This window comes from Dermacentor silvarum, chromosome 5 (genome assembly GCF_013339745.2).
Source record: "Dermacentor silvarum isolate Dsil-2018 chromosome 5, BIME_Dsil_1.4, whole genome shotgun sequence".
Taxonomy (NCBI): Eukaryota; Metazoa; Arthropoda; class Arachnida; order Ixodida; family Ixodidae; genus Dermacentor; species Dermacentor silvarum.
In genome coordinates, this window is record NC_051158.1 from 168,161,170 (window position 1) to 168,181,957 (window position 20,788).

Below are 20,788 nucleotides of genomic sequence, written 5' to 3' on the forward strand. Positions count from 1 at the left end.
TGTTAATCATGTTCAGCGAAGGTTAGGCCTGGCGCCGTCGAGTTCTTGCACCTGCTAACGGCGCACCTGAACTGAAATGTAAGCAGTTAGGCCGAAGGAAACTGAATTTATTGTTCGTTTCTGGCCTTACTGATTTGAAATCAACGTCTCTTCACTTCACACGGCGCGTACACAGTAAGCGGCAAGCGGCGACACAGCGCTATAGCTATGCCAACACCTGTACGTCACCGTACCCGTAGGCTGCCGGTCGCTTTCGCTACGTAGATGGGTGGGTTTGTACGTGTTGTTATGCTCACACGCTTCTCAATTCCAGTAATGTACTGTTTACCTCTGTGCCAAATAGGTAACAAGAGACAGTGCATTCAGTAAATCAGCATAAACAACCGTCTCGTGCAGCAGCCATGGCATCCACGTTTTCGCGAGAGAACAACACGACCTATAAATGAGCGCTTATGCGAGCACAAGTTTCTCTAATAATGCTTTGTAATAAAGCACGTGCAAACTGTAAGTATGATGAAGTTGAAGAAAAGCGAGAATCAGTAATAAATGAACAGCTCGTAGTATATGTATCTGGATCAGAGTTGATGTTAAACAACATCAACTGTTAACATCAACTGTGATCCAGATACATATACTACGAGCTGTTCATTTATTACTAATTCTCGCTTTTTTTCAACTTCAGTGTGATGAGTTCGGCCGCTCATATTGACTCGTCTAAGGGTGGAACGTGCACGGCTCACATGCACAGATATGTATGTTTTGCTACGTTTCAACATTATTTCATATCAGCGATGTACCTTCGCTCCAATATTTGATGCTAACAACGAACTGTGGCTGTAGATGTCGATGTAAACAAGTGCACCGCTTTGATAAATCCGACGTGGAAGGCTTCACTCAAAGACTTCTTGAATATGCGAAATTTCCAAAGAATCTGTAAAAAGAAAACAAAAAGCGAGCTCCAAGTGCAGAAATCAGCGACAATAAACTCCAAGGCAGCCGTGTCGGTAGACGGAACTCTCTCTCGGCCGCACTGTTTGCACAACAGTGCCCTAAGGCCTGCTCACCCAGTAGTCGGTAAGTGCTACATCGCGTCCAGGAATGACATGCTGCCCTAGAGAAGCCATTAATAATTACTGGCGATCCACGAAACGCACAACCGACGCGCACTCAACATGGGCGCAGGGGCAAAAATCAACCGGTGAAATCCCTGACACCCTTCCAAAACGTTTCCAGCAGCATGCAGCAGAGGGCAGCACAGGAACATGAAAAAGGCGGATTACCCCTGTCTTGTGCTTGCTGTTTAAAACTTGCACCTGCAAATTTCCTAACTTCGTCACCCCACCTAGTTTTCTGTCATCCTCAACTGCGCTTCCCTTCTTTTGGTATCTATTCTGTAACCCAGCAAATGGATATACATACCAAATTCCAGACTGAGCCAACCAGCAGCAATCAGCACTTGTGGCTATTTGTTGTCAACGATGCAGAGACAGGCTAGATCTTCCTGGGCACAACAAACATCAGCAGAAGCTGAAAGGCACTTTGGCTGGAAAAGCACAAATGGCTGTACACACAGCCAGGGATATAGGCCCAGGGCACTTCACCACGTAACTGCCACAAATTGAAACATATGTGTTGTGTATAGGGGGCGCTGTCAATGATATCATCTGTATATAAGCGATTGCCATCAGAATAAAAGGCAGTTGACGTGGTTCCCCGTCAATGCATAGTCTTGTCTTATCATTCGGTGCTTCGCGTCACCACAATCTGGCGCAGTCGGCGAAGCTAGCGAGCTAGCGATGAAGTGCTTTCCCTTACCTGGCTTCCTGCGGTTCTAAGGGGCGTCACCTACGAGATGGCAGCGTACGGACTATCGCCATTACCGCCTTTCCTGGAGACTCCGGGAGATGCGACAATTCCATGGAAGCATAGGTGCGATGATTTCACGAATTTCCTTGAAGCGACGGGGATGGATGCACAACCGCCACTACAGAAAAAGGCCATTCTGCTGCAATGTCTTGGGGTCGAGGGACGCTGTGTTTTTCGCACATTGGGCCCAGAGCCGGCACGGACGCCAGACACGACAAAAGACAAGACGGAGGCAAGTGAAGGGGATAGTTACACCGAGGCATTGGGCCAATTGGAGCGTCAGTTCTCAAGCACTGTCAACGTACTGGTCGAGCGACTTCGATTCACGTTATGTTGGCAACTGCCGAATGAGCCAATACGAGAGTACGTCAGTGCCCTCCGGCAGTTAGCTAAGACGTGTGACTGGGGATTTCTTGGAGGCGGCTCTACGGGACAAGGTTGTTGACGGAGTACGGAGCACTGAGTTGCGACAGAAATTGCTCGTGAAGGTATCACAACTTACGCTGGCAGAGGCTCTAGAAATGCTGCAGACATACGAGCAGGCAGCGGAGGGTGCTGCGGTCTATGACCAAAGGTCGCCACAAAGGGACACAGTGCAGCACGCATCTCAAGGCAGAGGCCCAGACAGCGACTCGGCAATGACGCCGACGCGCAGGTGTTACCGGTGCGACTCTACAAGGCACCTAGCTAATTCACGGGAATGTAAAGCACGGGGGAAACGTTGCTCCAAGTGTCACAGGATGGGACATCTTCAAGTGGTCTGTGGCAAGTCGGCAGAGCGGGACATACGGATGGTCCGAAACGACGGCGCTAGCGAAGAAGACATGCTCACTGTGCTGGCGGTCAGACAAGTGAAATGAAGGACTTTGGTCGTTGACGTAGTTATTGAGAACAAGTCACTTCAGTTGCTGGTGGATACTGGGTCGTCGGTGTCTATTTTGCCAGACCACGTTTATCAAGCGAAGTTCGCCAGCAGGTTTCCTTTGACTACGGCTACAGCGACGCTGCGGAATTTTTCACAGAAGAAAATTCTAGTCTTGGGATGGTTCACAGCCACAGTTGTACGAGGGAACAACTCGACTTGCCTTCGCTTTTACGTTGTTCCCCAAGGCATGGCATTACTAGGACTGGATGCGGTGCACCGGCTACAGTTGCACATCATGGGTTCTACACTGGAGTGCCTACAAGTGACGGTCAGCCCCCAGTCACTTCCTCCTGAATTGTGTGTTTTCCTTTCTTTTCGCTGGTAAGTTGGGACTACCGAAAAACTTTGTACATTCTGTGAAGCGGTGCGCAGATGTAAAACCTGAAGCAGCGAAGGTTCGACACTTGCCCCTGACGCTGCGAGAGAAAGTAGCGGCTGAACTGGCAAGATTATTGGATGCAGGCTATATAGAAAGGGTTAGTGCGGCGGAATCGGTGTCTCCTATAGTGGTTGTGCAGAAGAAGGATGGAACTACTATTCACCTATGCGTCGATTTGTGGGAGCTAAACCAAGCAATAGCCTTTGCCACACAGGGAGGAGCATGCGCTGAGCGGAGCAGCATGGTTCTCGAAACTGGATCTTGCTGCAGCCTACCATCAAGTGGAATTAGCCGAAGAGAGTCGCGAAATAATGTTTATGACGCATGAAGGCTTATTCAGGTTCCGCAGAGTGTGTTTCGGCTTCGCATCGGCACCCAGCCACGTTTCAGCGAATGATGCAAGAAATCTTGAAGGGCTGCAAGGGCGTGTTGTCTTATATCGACATCATAGTCTTTGGAAAGACTAAAACGAGCACAACCGTAACCTTCGCGAGGTATTGCATCGGATCGCTGAGGCGGGGCTGTAGCTAAATCAGAAATGCTTGTTCGCTGTCAAGGAACTCTCCTTTTTGGGTCATCATGTGAGTGCAAGTGGTCTTGCCCCACTCAAGTCAAAGAAGGATGCTGTGATTAAAGCACAAACACCTGCCGATGTAGTCTCGTTGCGGTCTTTCCTTGGGCTCGTAGGCTATTACTCCCATTTTCTTCCCAATTATGCAGAGGTGGTGGAGCCGCTGCGACGGCTTCTTCGTAAAGGACAGAAGTTCGTGCGGGACCAGAGCACCGAGGAGAGTTTTTGAAGGGTCAAGAAGATGCTGTCGTCATGTGGGGTGGTGGCTATGTCCAACGAGTCTTTGCCTGTACAAGTGACCACTGACGCCTTGGCATATGGACTGCAAGCTGTGCTACAGCAGGTAGTCGACGGAGAAGTACGTACAGTGGCATTCGCTTCGAGGACATTAACTCCACCAGAACGCAAGTACTCTACTGGGAAATGAGAGACGCTGGCATGTTTATGGGCGTGCGAACATTGGCACGTTTATCTGTGGGGCCGCAAGTTTGTCTTACGAACTGACCATCAGGCTTTGGTGACACTGCTGTCCACAAATGGGGTTGGAAGACGCCCACTGCGTATTAAACGCTGGTGTGCTAGACTTTTGAGATACAACTTCACTGTGCAGTACACAACGGGGAACACCAATGTCGTTTCGGATGCGCTTCCTAGGTTACCTTTGACCTCTGCAGAGGACAAACCTGTGGAGGAAGTAGTTGCTGTGGTTTCCAGCATGATCACAAAGAGTGAGTTGCAAGCAGCAACAGCTGAGGATTCATTGCTAAATGAGGTGGCGCAGCATGTTATGTCCAGATGGCTGGAAAAGGGGCTGTTTAGCTGGAAACCTAAGGTTGTTTTTTTCGTATACAAGAACTGTTGGTTATAGATGGACTACTGTTTCACGCTGAACGGGTCGTTCCCGCAGCGGCACTCACTTCCAGGCTGGTCATGATGGCACATGAATCTCATCCAAGCACCATAAGGACCAAACAACGGTTGAGGGAACAGTACTGGTGGCCCGGAATGGACAGTGACGTTGAATCTCTGGCTAGGAATTGTGCTATCTGCAAAGCATCAGATAAATCTGAAAAAACCGTAATGGTTGGAGCCAGTACAGTGGCCCGGGAAGCCATGGGAAATGCTTGGAATCGACATTGTTGGGCCGATGGAGCGAGCCCCTCCGAAGTGCAGGTCTGCAATCACTATTATTGACTACCACAGCAAGTGGCCTGAGGTGGCATTTGTGTCCACAATAACTGCACAGGCAGTAGTGAAAGTACGCTTGGAACTTTTTGCGAGAGAAGGGTACCTAAAAAGCATTGTGACTGACAATGGGCGTCAGTTCATGTCGAGATGTTTTGAGCAGTTTTTACGAGACCGGGGAATCCAGCACTGTGTTACAACATTGTACTACCCGCAATGCAATGGTCAGATTGAGCGGTTCAACCGCGTTCTCAAGAAATATATTCAGGTTGCGGCATTGGAACGAAGACCACTGAAGGAGGCAATCTGGGACTACCTGGGTGTTTACAGGGCCACCCCACATGCAACTACAGGAGCGTCACCAGCTTACCTGCTGCATGGAAGAAGACCCAGAACAAGATTGGATGTTGTTGGCCTCCCAGAAAGGGAATTTTTCGAGGGGCCGCGTGTCGCCATGGAAAAGTTGAAACAGCGCGTTAAGGAGCAGCAACAACGAACAAAAAAGTACACCGATGAAAAACGAGGTGCCAGAGCGTCTTGAGCCAGGAGACCATCGAGCCAGGAGATTTCGTAAAAGTAAAACAAGGTGGACCAAATATGAAACACAAGTTTTCTTTGCTGATCCAGGTGGAGAGGCGAGTGGGCACGAATTCGTTTTTGCTGGCAAACGGTACGAAATGGAACGCATCAAAGTTAACAGTAATTGGTAGAGTAGGGACATAACAGGCACAAGCACTAGCTGACACGGTTACAGTGCGACGCAGTGCAGCCTCAGGGTTTTCCGGCGACCTGGATCTTCACGTAGGGAAGATGGCGCAGCAAAAAACCCCTACTACCGTCGTGAATGAATCCGAAATGGGGCCATCAGAAGGCACCCAGGGAAGCGCTACCCATTCTGATGGTGCCCACAGTAACGGAGTCTAGAGTTTCCGACCAGCAGGACATCTCTCGGTCACAGTTGGTCACAACCACAGCATAACCACACACCAGGCCGGGAACGAACAAGAGTTTCCGACCAGCAGGACATCTCTCGGTCACAGTTGGTCACAACCACAGCATAACCACACACCAGGCCGGGAACGAACAAGAATGCCAACGCAATATCAAGACTACGAGCTTGCCTGACAGCAAGAACGTCGTTCGTGTCATGTGCTGTGAAGTGAGTGCGCGAAAGTGGATTGACTTTTTTTTCTTTTTTGTTTTCTTATGAGGGGGCAATGTGTTGTGTATAGGGGGCGCTGTCAATGATATCATCTGTATATAAGCGATTGCCATCAGAATAAAAGGCAGTTTACGTGGTTCCCCGTCAATGCATAGTCTTATCATTCGGCGCTTCGTGTCACCACAATATGCTCCTCACATTACCACGAAAAAAAGTTGTTTTAGCTGTAAACATCGCGACTGTATAGAGTTGGTCTAGCAAGTTCGTAATTGATATCCAAAAAACAGCACAGACAAAAATTTAAGCAGACACAGTGCCTGTGTCATCGACCTTCCTGGTGTTGTTTACAATGTCGATCACGGATACAAAGTTACGCACATGATACGTAAACAATGGAAGAAACGGCCGTGTGATCGACGAGCTGATTCATGCACTCATATATGTTTACCATTGAAAGGGCTCGTAAGCGACAGCAGCAGAGACGCGAGTTTGTTTACCTGATCGCTCACCACGCACACATTGCATGACACGACTCCAGAGCTGACACATAATAGCTGCTAAGAAGCTCTAAGTGAAGGAAATGTACTGTCACTACCTGGGTCAATTAAAGGAGGTATTGCCTGGGTGCAACAAATGGTGCTGACAACACTAGCTAGAGTGGTCAGCGCAAGCAGTGAGGAAGGGAAACAAATGAATGCAGCCATGTGTGTGACCACTGCTGAGCACAGCAGCACAACCAACCACTGACGTCCGCAGACGCATCTCAAAGGTGGAGAAAAAAAAAAAGAAAAAAAAAAAAGACTCACGAGACAGCATTTGCAGTACTAGCAGTTTAGTGCATGTGCTGGCGCGTGGGAGGTGCCACTTTTTTTACATCGCGCCAAAACACACGTCTGTTGCAAATTACCAGTATTACAGGTGTTCTGTGGCATTACTAAATTGTGGTTTCAACTAAGGGCAGCGCGCAGGAACTGCAGCAGTACTCATCGAAGGCACGGATTATCCTGCGATCTCTGCGAGACTGCGGCAGCTCTTCCGCGCTAGCTGGAATTTTGAGATCACTTTATATCGCACGACTTCCCAAACGCGGTTGCTCCTACAAGTGTCAACAAAAGAACAGGTGATCGTACAAAACTCCCTAGAAATACTCTCACCTTTTTCCCAGATGCGTTGCGTTAGCAAATAGAGAAGGGAAACTGTACCGGCTGTACCTTTACAACTGGTACAACAATAAGCAGCGGAAGCGCATGAAACTTACGTAAGGTAGCGCTGGCTAGGTGGCGTATGCCACCACCCGATTTAAAGGATTCAACCCTGGTTCAGGCTCATCCATCTGTCCAAATATTCATCCATCCATTTATCCGTATAGATGATGATGATGATGTAGTAGCGGCAAGCCCCTTTGTTACGGTGGCTAAATGGGTAGGTGTGCCGACCGAGCGTAGTTCACCACTTCTCCGCATCATGACGCAAAATTGGCGCTGCGGACAGTAGAACGGTTCAGCGGCGCGCAACGGCGGCTGCGCTGTGTAGACGAGCTGCGTGTCTGATAGTATCGCTACAGTGCACTAGAAAATATTGGGTAGTGGAAGAAGCGGCGGCCTCGGCGCGAGGCATATTGTGTAGAAGCTCACCAGATGGCGCGCGCGCTCACTTCCCGAGCACCGGCTGAGGGAGTCCGCGGCAGAGCGCAGCAGGCGAGTGCGGCGGCACAGAATTTCAGAATGCTGTGCTCATTTTTCCTCATGCCAAATATTTCAGTATGATTTTTTGTAAGCAACCCTAAGATCTGTACCCTGGGATGGCAGGGCACAGTATGTACCAACAATGTATGTTATCGCGATGCACGCACTTCGCGCTGCAGCGGCAGAGTGCACTTTTGCATGGCAATTTCACTTTTTTTTTACTCAGTTGCACCAATCACAAGTCCCGCTCGAAACATAGAAAATACATTTGTATTGAATAGGACTTAGACACTGACTCCCACCAAGTAAGGGTATGTATTAACCCGACGTTTCGGAGCCAATTCGGCTCCTTCTTCAGGGGGTATTCTTCGGAGGTGGCGGTCTGCAGCTTTTCAAAGGTTCATCGTAAGAAAGGGGAGATAAAGGAAGGGGGGGGGGACACTTGACAGGGCACCTGTATTTATTGACACACGGAAATGGCGAAAGGGTGGGGAGGCTGCGGCGTTGCTGATCGACTCAGCGCCTCCCTAGAGGAGGCGCTGACTAGGATGACCGATGCTGGGGGACGCTTTACCCGCGGGAAAGCCGTTGAAGGGGGGGGGGGGGGGGGGGGTGCGGAGCGAGATGTTTTGGTGTTGGTGACCTAGAGCGGGGGTCTTTTCTTCTTTTCGCCATGTCTCCAAGGCCATGGACATACACAGAGGGTAGGATGCCCTTCATGCGGTTTATATTACGTCGGGCTAATAAATACCCTTACTTGGTTGGAGTCACTGTCCTAATCATGTCCTAATTAATTTTCCCAACCAGACAGGTTATGCTGTCGAAATGTTTAGCTTAAAATTTGTGCTGAATGCATGCATAATGCTGCATTTTGCTATAATTGCGATTTAAGCAAGTGATGAACATGTGCATTTCCGAAGCGTGAACCTCCTGCAGACAGTTGATTTCAGTCACTGTATCAGTAGGTAGGGGGGGGGGGGGGGGCATTTTCAAGAAACATTCTGCAACAGATGAGTTGCACGGTAGAGAACACACAATAACATTTCACGTACTTATGTACAGCGGCTCAACTTCAGATATCTTGAGGCCACCCGACTCTTTGGAACGGTTTAAGGACTTCACAAAAAAGTACAGCCGTGTGTGGTAACAGAAGCTACAACCTTCACCGTCAAAGATTCTGCATGGCTGGCGCGCACCTCCGCTCTTGTCGGTTTCTCTTACCAGGAGTAATAACATCCTTAACACTCTCATGATGCAGCTCCTGTGTACTGAATGATCTTGAAAGTGCTGTGAAAAGGTTTTCTGATCTGACCTGAAAAGCCATCCGGTTGGATACAGTAGACCACCATTGTCTCCTGGTGTACAGCTTGGTGTACTGAGCTGCAGCAAGACTATCAACATCCTCCTTCTTTGGGAGAAGCAATTTGGGGCATTCATCGCACTCCAATTTCAATAAAAACTTTCTGGCAACATAACCACAATTATAAAAAATGATCCGGTCGTCACCTTTTGCTTGAACACATGAGACATGGCCTGGTACAGGGCCCTGCTTTTGATACCCTGCAGTGGGAATGTCATCATCATCAAGAAGGCTTTGGATTATGTCAGTTTTGCCAGGCTTTGGGCATTCCATCTCAAGGAGGGCTGTAAGAACACCTGGCTCAGCATTCCCATTAGCAACAGATCTGGCAAGCCCATAAATACTTAGGCAAGACGCAGTAATGAGAAACTGTGTACTGGATGGGTATTGCAACCGGTTGACTGCCGTGCTATACCGAATAGATTTTCAACTGGGTCCCGACTCAGCTTTGATGTCATTAAGTACTTGTAGCTAACATTCTTTGTCATGCAGGTCAGCAATGACAAAACCCTTGCAACTGCGACTCTCAGGCCAACAGCAGTAAATGCGGACAGGGAGCGACCTCGACCACCTGCGTGCAGCTCCGATTTGGTCAGGCATGTCAAAAACGTAAGAAGCTTTTCCACAGAAGCAGATTCCGGCCGCAGAGCTTGGCTTGGAAATCTGGATGTCATTATTTCAATGATGTCTCGGATCGTCCTGCAACCAAAAAATGCACCAAGAATTTATTTTCTAATATCCACACTGTTTACGATCGTTTGAAGATTATGCTGGGGCGCTGTCACATCCAGGCTGTCTTTGCCATCCGCACCATCATCTTGGGATGATGAATCATGAATGTCGCGACGAGACAAACGCACCTTCTTCGTGCATGCAGCTGGGCACACTGCAACGCGTTTTCTCTCTGGTCTTCTCTGACGCATTTCCTGAGGTGCGCTTTAAAGTGCCTCTTCCACACAGTCTCGGAGAGTGGCTTATCTTTGCAGTGAAGATTCCTCTCCCATTGTTTCCGCCGGTCATTGTCTTTAGGCACTCCAAAAAGAGACAACGTGCGCCCATGTACTTCTCAAAAACCAGGATACCCGCTCTTGCATCCGGGCGCATAGCAATGCGTATCGCTTTTTTTTTTCTCCTTCTCTTGCGTTATGCAAAAAGCGACAACAGGGCAGCATCGAACAGAGAAACGATCACGCTCGCCACTTTCAGTAGCTTCACTTGCACTAACATGAAAAGCACGCTGGCTCGTAACACCAAGAACGACGCGGTAAAACGGCTGCAGCTACGCGGGCTCCAACTGGCACGGTCTCCTCGGGAAGAGCACACCAGCGCCCCTAGCGGGAGTCTTCGCTCTTGGCTTCACGCTGCCTGTGCGCCCAGCCCTCCGCTCTTTCCACTACCCAATACTTCTAGTTCACTGTAGTATCGCTTGCCTCTGATTGTATCTTTGAAGTGCGCGTTATAATACCGTTATGAGCAGTGTAGGCCAAGCCAGAATGAGGAACTTGTTGTTGTCGTCTAGTCAGAAAAAACGAAATGCTGAAGTAAATTTTCTAGCTTGGCAATCGGTCACATTTATTGATATAAACGCGGCGCTCAAGCCCATTGCATTAAAGACGTAAATGCATTTTTCCCATGCATAAAACAATATTGCAATGGTTTTATACGGTATGTGGAACCGTGTTTACATGCTATTTAGCGAGTTCTGTTTCAATTTCGAGAAATCCAGCTATTGTTTTATTGCTGCGTCAGTTACGGTATCTAAATTGGTGCGAGAAGAATTGTGTTGGTAAGTGCATATGGTTCACTGTTTCATTGTAATAAAATAGAGTAATACGTCTTGGGCCAAATTCGTGAATATATTTAAAATACAAGAAACGCTCTCGTAACTTGAGTCAGCAAACGCACCAACATAAATAGCCTAGCGCCAGCAAGGCCGCAACGTTGGTCCACCACATCATAACATTATTCACAGCACACGTACGCCTCCACTTCAGGTGATTCTTCTTCTCCCTGTTGCTTTCGCGCGCCATGTTATTGCCCTTGACAAGAAAGTAAACGCGTATAATTGAATAGAACTTCACAACATCGTTTGTGAGCTCTTTCTTGTGCCGCTTACAGCCGATCAAATTCGGGGGATTCAGCTGCAGAAAGGATGCAAAGTCGGCGATACACTGTTCCTTCGTAACTCATTTAAACTGAAGCACAGCTTGAAGGCGTCTTCGAGCGATGCTACCAGTTTTTTTAGTGCTTCAGAAGGGAGCAACAGCCCTGACCTACTCATTCTGTTGAATTTAGTAATGTCCCTGAGCAATCGGAGCACTTGGTTCTTTGCAGGAACTTCCTTGCTACATAGCCTGCTATATAGAATATCAGCCTAGATCACTTTTCTTTTCCCTGTAGCAGCGCAGCGGTGCTCGATGTCGCAAGCGCTGAGCACCTGTGCGGCTTGAAAATTTCCAGCGTCGAGGAGCTCATGGACGTACGCTTTTCGGTGTACCTCTTGCTCATTAACGTCGCCGATACAATCTAGCCACCGTACCGATACTGAGCAAGCTACTGAGCAGCTCGGGGCGAACATTTCCGCTGTCAGACAGCGGAACAATTCCGCTGTCTTTCTCACAAATTTAGAGCCCGGCTTGCAGTTTGGAGCGAAGCAGTTGGTCTCCTTGGAGGTCTTCTTTGGTGGAGCGACGCCGCCGCTAATCTCGCCGGTCATTTTTCCGACCTGGAACATTCCACATCGCTTAGGAACTTACAAACAGTACGAGAGATGCGGAGCTCTTCACATTTGAAACTGACACGAACAGACGACATACAACTATTCCAATACGGGCTTTATCTTTTTTTTTTTTTTTTTTTTTTTTTTTTTTGCTCGCCGCCAGTTCGCCTGTAGCAGACGACGCGCGCTGCGGAACCGTTCTGCTGTCCGCAGCGCCAATTTTGCGTCATGACGCGGAGAAGCGGTGAACTACGCTCCAGAGGCGCCGGTCGGCACACCTACCCATCTAGCCACCGTACCTTTGTAACGGGTGGACACACGCAATCATAGAGTTGTTTTTGAGAAACTCTATGCACGCAATGTCCTGGCCTGAAGGGTTACTGCAACCCATAGAGTTTCATATTACTATATGGTTTTTTATTTAGAAACTCTATGCTGCAACCCATAGAGTTTCTCACTATATATTTTATAGTGTGAAACTGGATGGATGGATGGATGGATGGATGGATGGATGGATGGATGAGGCTGAACCCTTTAAATCGGGCGGTGGCATACGCCACCTAGCCATGACTTTACCATATTAAGTCATGCTCTATGCTACGGTGGCTAGATGGGTAGGTGTAAAGTCCCTAAAAAAAATAAAGTAGCGCCAACCGCACCCCTTCGCCTCTGCCTCCTCTCTCAGCAGCTGCAGCAGCGCCCCTACAGCGTCCAGGAGGAAACTACGGACGCGAAAGCGAAAGCGGCGCGCGGCCGCGCTCGGGCAGCCGCTCGGTGAACGGTACGCCGGTGTCGTCTGTGGAACGCGCGCTCGTTTCGCGGCTCTTCGGGTCGGCATCGCGTGCCAAAATAAACAACGCAGTGGACAGACAAAATGGCGCCTTCACTACCTTCAGAAAAGCTAGTGCGTCATGCTTGCAGATTCTTAGCGCCGCCGAGTTTACGCGGTGATAGTGGCACTGCCATCGAGAGCGTCAGCGCCGAGCGCGTCCGCAAGCAAACGGTCGGCTCTCGCATCGAGTATTGCTTGCTTGAGGTGATGTTTTTTGCAGTGCAAGCGTTTTTATTATTTCACTGGTCTACAAAGCATGATACTTGCCGTATTTATCTCTCGAACACTCTTCCAATGAATCGCTTTAGACCGCAGCGCTCTAGTCCGTTTAGCGGAAATATTTGAACAAGCCCATCTTATCGGCCAACAGCCATGCCACCCCTCAACTGGCTCCATTTACAATCTGCAAGACACGCGGGAGAGGAGGAGCCTGCATGGGCGACACGAATGGCGCTACTTTAGTTTTTTTAGGGACTTTAGGTAGGTGTGCCGACCGGCGCCTCTGGAGCGTAGTTCACCGCTTCTCCGCGTCATGACGCAAAATTGGCGCTGCGGACAGTAGAAAGGTTCCGCAGCGCGCGTCGTCTGCCACAGGGGGCTGGCGGACTGGCGGCGAGCAAAAAAAATAAAGCCCGTATTGGAATAGTTGTATGTCGTCTGTTCGTGTCAGTTTCAAAGGTGAAGAGCTCCGCATCTCTCGTACTGTTTGTAAGTTCCTAAGCGATGTGGAATGTTCCAGGTAGGAAAGATGACCGGCGAGATTAGCGGCGGCGTTGCTCCACCAAAGAAGACCACCAAGGAGACCTACTGCTTCGCTCCAAACTGCAAGTCGGGCTCTAAATTTGCGAGAAAGACTGCGGAATTGTTCCGCTGTCTGACAGCGGAAATGTTCGCCCCGAGCTGCTCAGTAGCTTGCTCAGTATCGGTACGGTGGCTAGACTGTATCGGCGACGTTAATGAGCAAGCGGTACACCGAAAAGCGTACGTCCATGAGCTCCTCGACATTGGAAATTTGCAAGCCGCACATGAGGTGCTCAGCGCCTGCGACATCGAGCACCGCTGCGCTGCTACAGGGAAAAGAAAAGTGATTCTAGGCTGATATTCTATATAGCAGGCTATGTAGCAAGGAAGTTCCTGCAAAGAGCCAAGTGCTCCGATTGCTCAGGGACATTACTGAATTCAACAGAATGAGTAGGCCAGGGCTGTTACTCCCTTCTGAAGCACTAAAAAAACTGGTAGCATCGCTCGAAGACGCCTTCAAGCTGTGCTTCAGTTTAAATGAGTTACGAAGGAACAGTATCGCCAACTTTGCATCCTTTCTGCAGCTGAATCCCCCGAATTTGATCGGCTGTAAGCTGCACAAGAAAGAGCTCACAAACGATGTTGTGAAGTTCTATTCAATTACACGCCTTTACTTTCTTGTAAAGGGCAAGAACATGGCGCGCGGAAGTAACAGGGAGAAGAGGAAGCACCTGAAGATGAGGCGTGTGCTGTGAACAATGCTATGATGTGGTGGACCAACGTTGCGGCCTTGCTGGCGCTAGCTAATTTATGTTGGTGTGTCTGCTGACTCAAGTTACGAGAGCTTTTCTTGTATTTTAAATATATTCACGAATCTAGTCCAAGACATATTGCTTTATTTTATTACAATGAAACAGTGAACCATATGCACTTACCAACACAATTCTTCTCGCACCAATTTAGATACCGTAACTGACGCAGCAATAAAACAATAGCTGGATTTCTCAAAATTGAAACATTAGAACTCGCTAAATATCATGTAAACACGGTTCCACATACCGTATAAAACCATTGCAGTATTGCTTTATGCATGGAAAAAATGCATTTACGTCTTTAATGCAATGGGCTGGAGCGCCGCGTTTATATCAATAAATGTGACCGATTGCCAAGCTAGAAAATTTACTTCAGCGTTTCGTTTTTTCTGACTAGACGACAACAACAAGTTCCTCATTCTGGCTTGGCCTACACTGCCCAGAACGGTATTATAACGCGCACTTCAAATATACAATCAGAGGCAAGCGATACTATCAGACACGCAGCTCGTCTACACAGCGCAGCCGCCGTTGCGCGCCGCTGAACCTTTCTACTGTCCGCAGCGCCAATTTTGCGTCATGATGCGGAGAAGTGGTGAACTACGCTCGGTCGGCACACCTACCCATCTAGCCACCGTATCTATGCTGCAACCAACGCCTCCTAGGCGTTGCTGCAACGTAGAGTGTATTAGACAATGGTTGATTGGGCCGAACGGCGCTCTGCCGCTGAGGCGCCGCGTGTGGAAAAATAGTACGAGGGCGCTGCGAGCGAAATGGAACAACTTCTTAAGCTGTAGAAGGGAAGCATCCAATTTGATCAATGAGAAGATCAGAAGAAAGGGGAGCCAATGGTTGTCAGAAGTAAACAAAAAGGATAGAAAAGCAGCGAAGAAATTTTGGAAACATCTCAACTCCTTGAGTAATAAGACTAGCCTAGAGCAGAGGTTTATAGTTACAGCTCAAGGTGTTCGACTAGAGGGAGATGAGGCAATGGAACATATAAGAACAATGATGACAGAAAAATTTAAAGAACGAAACATAGCATGCGCTCAATCAGGTGAGGATGGACTAGTCAGTGCAGTGGCTCCACTGGCACAAAGCGAGTGGGAAAGGGCAGAGAAGAGGGTTCCTAGTAGCACGTCGACAGGTCCTGATGGCATCCCAATTATGTTGATAAAGACATTGGGCCCAAAATCTAAGAAAGCATTAAGAGAGGCAGTGAGCAAAATGATAATGGACGGTAAAGCCCCCGACGGGTGGAGACTGAGCAGGATGAGCATGATATATAAGGGAAAGGGGGACAAAGCCGACATAAACAACTACCGTCCCATAACAGTGACGTCAGTGGTTTACAGGGGGGTGATGCAGATTATAAAGGACAGACTGCAGGCATGGGTGGAGAGCGAGGAGGTGCTGGGGGAACTACAAAATGGGTTCCGAGAACAAAGAAGGTTAGAAGATAATCTGTTCTCATTGACACAGTGTATTGAAATAGCAGAAAAGGAACACAGGCCCCTATGGCTTGCCTTTCTGGATATCAAGGGAGCCTATGACAGTGTAATCCAAAAGGATTTGTGGGACATACTGGGCACTCTAGAGGTGGAAGATGGAGTAAGAAATCTTTTAAAAGATATCTATAAACGTAACAGGGTGCTTATAAAATGGGAAAACAAGGTATCTGGGCCTATAGAGATACAGCAGGGGCTTAGGCAGGGGTGCCCTCTGTCACCTCTGTTGTTCATGCTGTATTTACAAGGATTAGAGAAAAAATTAGAGAGGAGCGGACTTGGCTTCAACCTTTCCTATTCCAAGCAGGGAGAATGGATTAAACAGTCATTACCAGGACTGATGTATGCAGATGACATTGTACTGCATACAGTACTGGCTGACAGCAAGGAAGACTTGCAGAGATTAATGGACATCTGTGGTAAAGAGGGAGATAGCTTAGGTTTGAAGTTTAGTAAAGAAAAATCGGCAGTCATGACTTTTAATGATAATCAGGGCAGCGAGCATAGGATACAGGAGGTTACGCTGGAGGTGGTGGATAAGTACAAATATCTTGGAGTGTGGATAAACAATGGGGCTGAGTACCTAACGGAACATGAAAAATATGTGACGGCTAAAGGTAGCAGAAATGCAGCTGTGATGAAAAATAGGGCACTGTGGAATTACAATAGGTACGAAGTGGTGAGAGGGATTTGGAAAGGGGTGATGGTCCCTAGTTTGACTTTCGGCAATGCGGTCCTGTGCATGAGATCAGAGGTTCGAGCAAGGTTGGAAGTTAAGCAGCGAGGGGTAGGTAGACTGGCTCTGGGAGCACACGGAAATACACCAAATCAGGGGGTACAGGGTGACATGGGATGGACGTCATTCGAGGGCAGGGAAGCCAGCAGCAAGATAGCATTTGAGGAGCGATTGAGAGAGATGGCAGAAAAGCGGTGGGCAAGGAGAGTTTTCAGTTATTTGTACATGAGGAATGTTGATACAAAGTGGAGGAAGCTGACCAGAAAACTGTCAATCAAATATTTGGACTGCAGTAGGGGTGCAAACCAGGAAACAGCGGTTAAGAAAAAGGTTAAGGAAACAGAGAGGGGTCTGTGGAAAACAGGGATGCAGACGAAATCAGCACTGGGAACATACGAAACTTTCAAGCAAGAAATCGCCAAAGAAAATATCTACGATAATTCTAGGGGAAGCTCTTTGTTGTTTGAAGCCAGGACGGGAGTATTGCGGACTAAGATGTACCGAGTCAAGTACCAAGGTATAGACACGTTGTGCTGTGCGTGTGGAGAAGAAGAGGAAACGGCTGAACACCTCATACTTTTCTGTAAGGGGCTTAACCCTACAGTGCAAGGCAACGGGGCTGATTTTTTCAAAGCATTGGGGTTTAGGGACAGTGAAGGCAAAATAGACTTTAAGCGGGTAGAAATAACCAAACAGAGGTTATCTGATTGGTGGATAAAATTAAGGCAGGGGTGAAATTTCACCCACCACAAAGTACAAATTATCTTAATAGTCATGGCTAGGTGGCGTATGTCACCGCCCGATTTAAAGGGTTCAGCCTCATCCATCCATCCATCCATCCATCCATGGAGCGTGGGTACAGTGTACTAGAAGGGGGCAGTGGGCTTACTCTCCGGCGGAGGCTATGCGATGCGGCGGCTCCACGAATGTCACAGATATGAGCTTCTCCGATAGCCCGAGCGGCGGCGCTGGCGTCAGTTTCAATGGCGTAGTTCAGACAACAGATCCAGCAACAACAGAGAGGCCTGAGAGATCAAAATTCAGCATAGAAAGCTTTTATTGGAAAAAGGCAGCAGAAAATGTCCCTAACAACACGGCAGCAGGACCCGATGAAATCCCAATACAGCTAATCAAAAACCTCGGTCCAAAAAGCAAGGCACTGCTGACTAATGCCATAGAGCAAGTGATTAGAACAAAGAATATTCCCGTTGGATGGCGTGAAAGCAAGATGAATCTTATCTACAAAGGCAAAGGAGATAAGGATAAGACGAGCTCGTACAGGCCAGTTACAGTAACGTCGGTGATATATAGAATAGCAATGCAAGCCATAAAATTAGAACTGTCGAAGTGGATGGAAGAAAACGGTGTATTGGGGGAACTACAGAATGGGTTCAGGCCAGGCAGACGCTTAGAAGACAATATGTTTGTACTAACTCAGTGCATAGAGATTTCAGTAGCTCAGAAAAGACCTTTATGGATAGCATTTCTAGATATTAAAGGAGCTTATGACAACGTAGACAGGGAATTGTTGTGGGATATTCTTCAATACGAAGGCATAGATGACGATTTCGTGGAGCTGCTGAGGGAGATATATCGAGACAACCAAGTACAAGTGGCATGGGAAGGCCGAAAAGGTAATGAAATGGTGGGAATTCACCAAGGATTGAAGCAAGGATGCCCTCTGTCACCATTGTTGTTCACGCTTTACGTCAAGGGCATAGAAAGACGACTGGAAAACAGCGAATTAGGTTTTGATTTATCCTACATGCGTAATGGACAAATGGTGCAACAGAAGATCCCTGGACTGATGTACGCAGACGACATTGTGCTACTAGCGGACAATAAAAAAGATTTACAGATACTTGCGAATATCTGTGGGAACGCAGCGACAAATCTAGGCCTTAAGTTTAGCACAGAGAAATCAGGGATTATGATCTTTAATGAGCACACGAGTAACTTCGTGGTGTCAATTCAACAGCAAGTAATACCCATAGTGAAGCAATATAAGTACCTCGGCGTACACATAAACGAAGGAAAGAATTACTCAAGCAACCACCAAGATAATCTGAAAATAAAGGGGAAGCGGAATGCAGCATTAATGAAACACAGAGCACTGTGGGGCCACAATAAGTATGAGGTGGTGCGTGGAATCTGGAAAGGAGTAATGGTGCCAGCGCTAACATTCGCAAATGCCATTATATGCTTAAAATCGGATATATTGGCGGGTTTGGAAGTTAACCAAAGATCAGTAGGCCGGTTGGCTTTGGGAGCACACGGTAATACGACAAATGAGGCAGTGCATGGAGACATGGGTTGGGCCTCTTTTGAAGTCAGAGAAGCACAAAGCAAAATTAGTTTTGAAGAAAGGCTCAGGAACATGGATGAAAATAAATGGGCGGCTAAAGTGCACAAGTATCTCTACATGAAAAGCGTGGACACAGAATGGAGGAAGAGGTCAAGGAAGTTGGCAACCAAGTACAGGATAATCGAAACTGTAAATAGACAACCAGGGGTCATCAGAAAGAAAGTGAGAGAAATAGAGACCGTGAATTGGATGCAAAGAATGGAAACGAAAAGGACAATGGAGATTTACAAGAATGAGAAGAAAGAAATTAGAAGGGAAAATCTGTACGATAACACAAAGGGCAGTGCCTTGCTATTTGAGGCTCGAGCCGGTTGCCTAAGGACGAAAACATATCGGAACAAATATTCGGAATTAGATGAGACATGTGTATGCTGCAGTAAAGATCCAGAGACCACTCAGCACATCCTAATGGAATGCGACGGGATCCACCCAGCGAGAACCGTAGGTAACGTGCAACTCCCAGAAGCGCTTGGGTTTAAAGTGGAAGGAAACATAAACAGATCAGCCGTAGAGATCAGCAAGAGACGATTAGAGTACTGGTGGAAAAAAAGTAGGGAAAAGATGGATGCGACCTGATCTCTTAAAATCATAGGCAGCGGTACAAGGTAAATTTTTGAAAAAGAAAAATAATGATAGGTATACAAAAATGCAAGATAAAGACCCAGTGAACCATTAATGCACCATAGATGTCCATAGAACATCATGTTTGAGACATTGCACACATCCTATAGATATCTATATTTCTCCAAACAACATTACAAATACGTACCATGGATAATCTAAGTCCCATCCAGATCACGTTGCTGTAACGTTGAAAGGATGTCACAGCTGGACATAAGTAACCTCTAATAGATGTCCTTTTTGGGGATGCAGGAGGTCCATAGAACATCTAGTGGATATTTCCTGCTGACGCTATAATGAGCTGCATACCTGCGAGTGCCACAGCAGATGTACTATTGAATACAAATGGAATGCGAACAGCAGAGTGTGTGGCCAAAGCGTAACTAAAAGCACAGTGTGCGGCGTCGGCCAGCGATGATTTTACTCATGCATGTGGTTTCGATGCGGAGTGCGGGGCTGATTGTCCTAGTGCGTATTACGTCACCTGTATTTTGTTTGAAGCTTGTATTCTCACCCCGCCATTGCAGTGCCATTCCTATCTGTGATTACTTTTAAGGTGGCTAGCACTGTTGTTGCGCATCCAATGCAATACATTTTTCGTGCCATTCAAATTACGATTAGACACTGGCAGCTTTGATGGTGGTAACAAAAGCAAAGCAATGCACGTTAGCAAGCTGGGTGAATGCCAGCTATATCACACTACAGATGTAGCAATGGTGCTAGTCACCATAACACTGTACTGCCAGGTGAGTATGGCACTGCCGCGGAGAGATGAGGAAAACAACTTTCGGACAAAGTACGGATGACGTTTATCGCAATAGGGCGAGCAGCGCTGCACTCTTCCTCGAGAACTACATCTCCACGCACGTGCACAACGACTGGCCGACGACATACACCATACACCTTTAGTTATGCTTCGGCCACACGCTCCGCTGTTCGCATTTAATTTGTCCTCGATGGTACATCTGCTGAGGCACACTAATGGCACAGTTACCCACATTGTCGGCATGTAGCTAGTGACTTTGTTTGAAATGTTTTGTTAACGTGTAAATGTGAAAATATAAATTGCAACACTTATTAAGGTGAAATCCTTAGATGGTTCAATGGTCGAAAAATCGATGTCCAGCGTTGCAGCACCAAAATTCAATGGCACCAAAATTGGGGATTGAACCTTCGACCTTTGGTGTTAATTAGGTTGAAGCGAATTAAGGCACAGTTCATTAAGATAGAGACAATTGCGGCACTCTAACCCACGGCCTTTGTAGGGAGTCGAAACCACTTGGAGATATGGGCGAACCGGCCACATCCCCATTATCTCCAA

The 20,788-nt window shown here is 47.7% G+C and overlaps 3 protein-coding genes across 12 annotated transcripts in view; 2 read left to right on the forward strand and 1 right to left on the reverse strand.

The window, feature by feature from the left end:
- The window catches only part of LOC119453871 (zinc finger protein 675-like), a 2,199,134-nt gene that overhangs the window by 1,021,121 nt on the left and 1,157,225 nt on the right, over window positions 1–20,788 (forward strand). The gene's annotated exons all lie outside the window — the stretch shown is intronic.
- LOC119454549 (gastrula zinc finger protein XlCGF57.1-like) overlaps window positions 1–20,788 on the forward strand; it is a 1,708,166-nt gene that overhangs the window by 657,240 nt on the left and 1,030,138 nt on the right. The window lies entirely within an intron of this gene.
- The window catches only part of LOC119453877 (gastrula zinc finger protein XlCGF8.2DB), a 439,553-nt gene that overhangs the window by 96,105 nt on the left and 322,660 nt on the right, over window positions 1–20,788 (reverse strand). The window contains exons 1-2 of one of the 10 annotated variants that reach the window (XM_049666986.1): window positions 7,243–7,268; window positions 1,420–1,527 (exon numbers count right to left, since the gene is read on the reverse strand). The exons of 6 other annotated variants lie outside the window; for them this stretch is intronic. Coding sequence is in view for 2 of the 4 variants with exons in the window: in XM_049666983.1 (XP_049522940.1) it covers window positions 6,895–6,904 (10 nt within the window). In the remaining 2 variants the exon portion in view is untranslated. Of the gene's footprint in view, window positions 1–1,419; window positions 1,528–6,894; window positions 7,187–7,242; window positions 7,269–20,788 lie in introns of those variants that run through there. 3 more of the 10 variants (XM_049666985.1, XM_049666983.1, XM_049666984.1) reach the window with 3 other exon arrangements.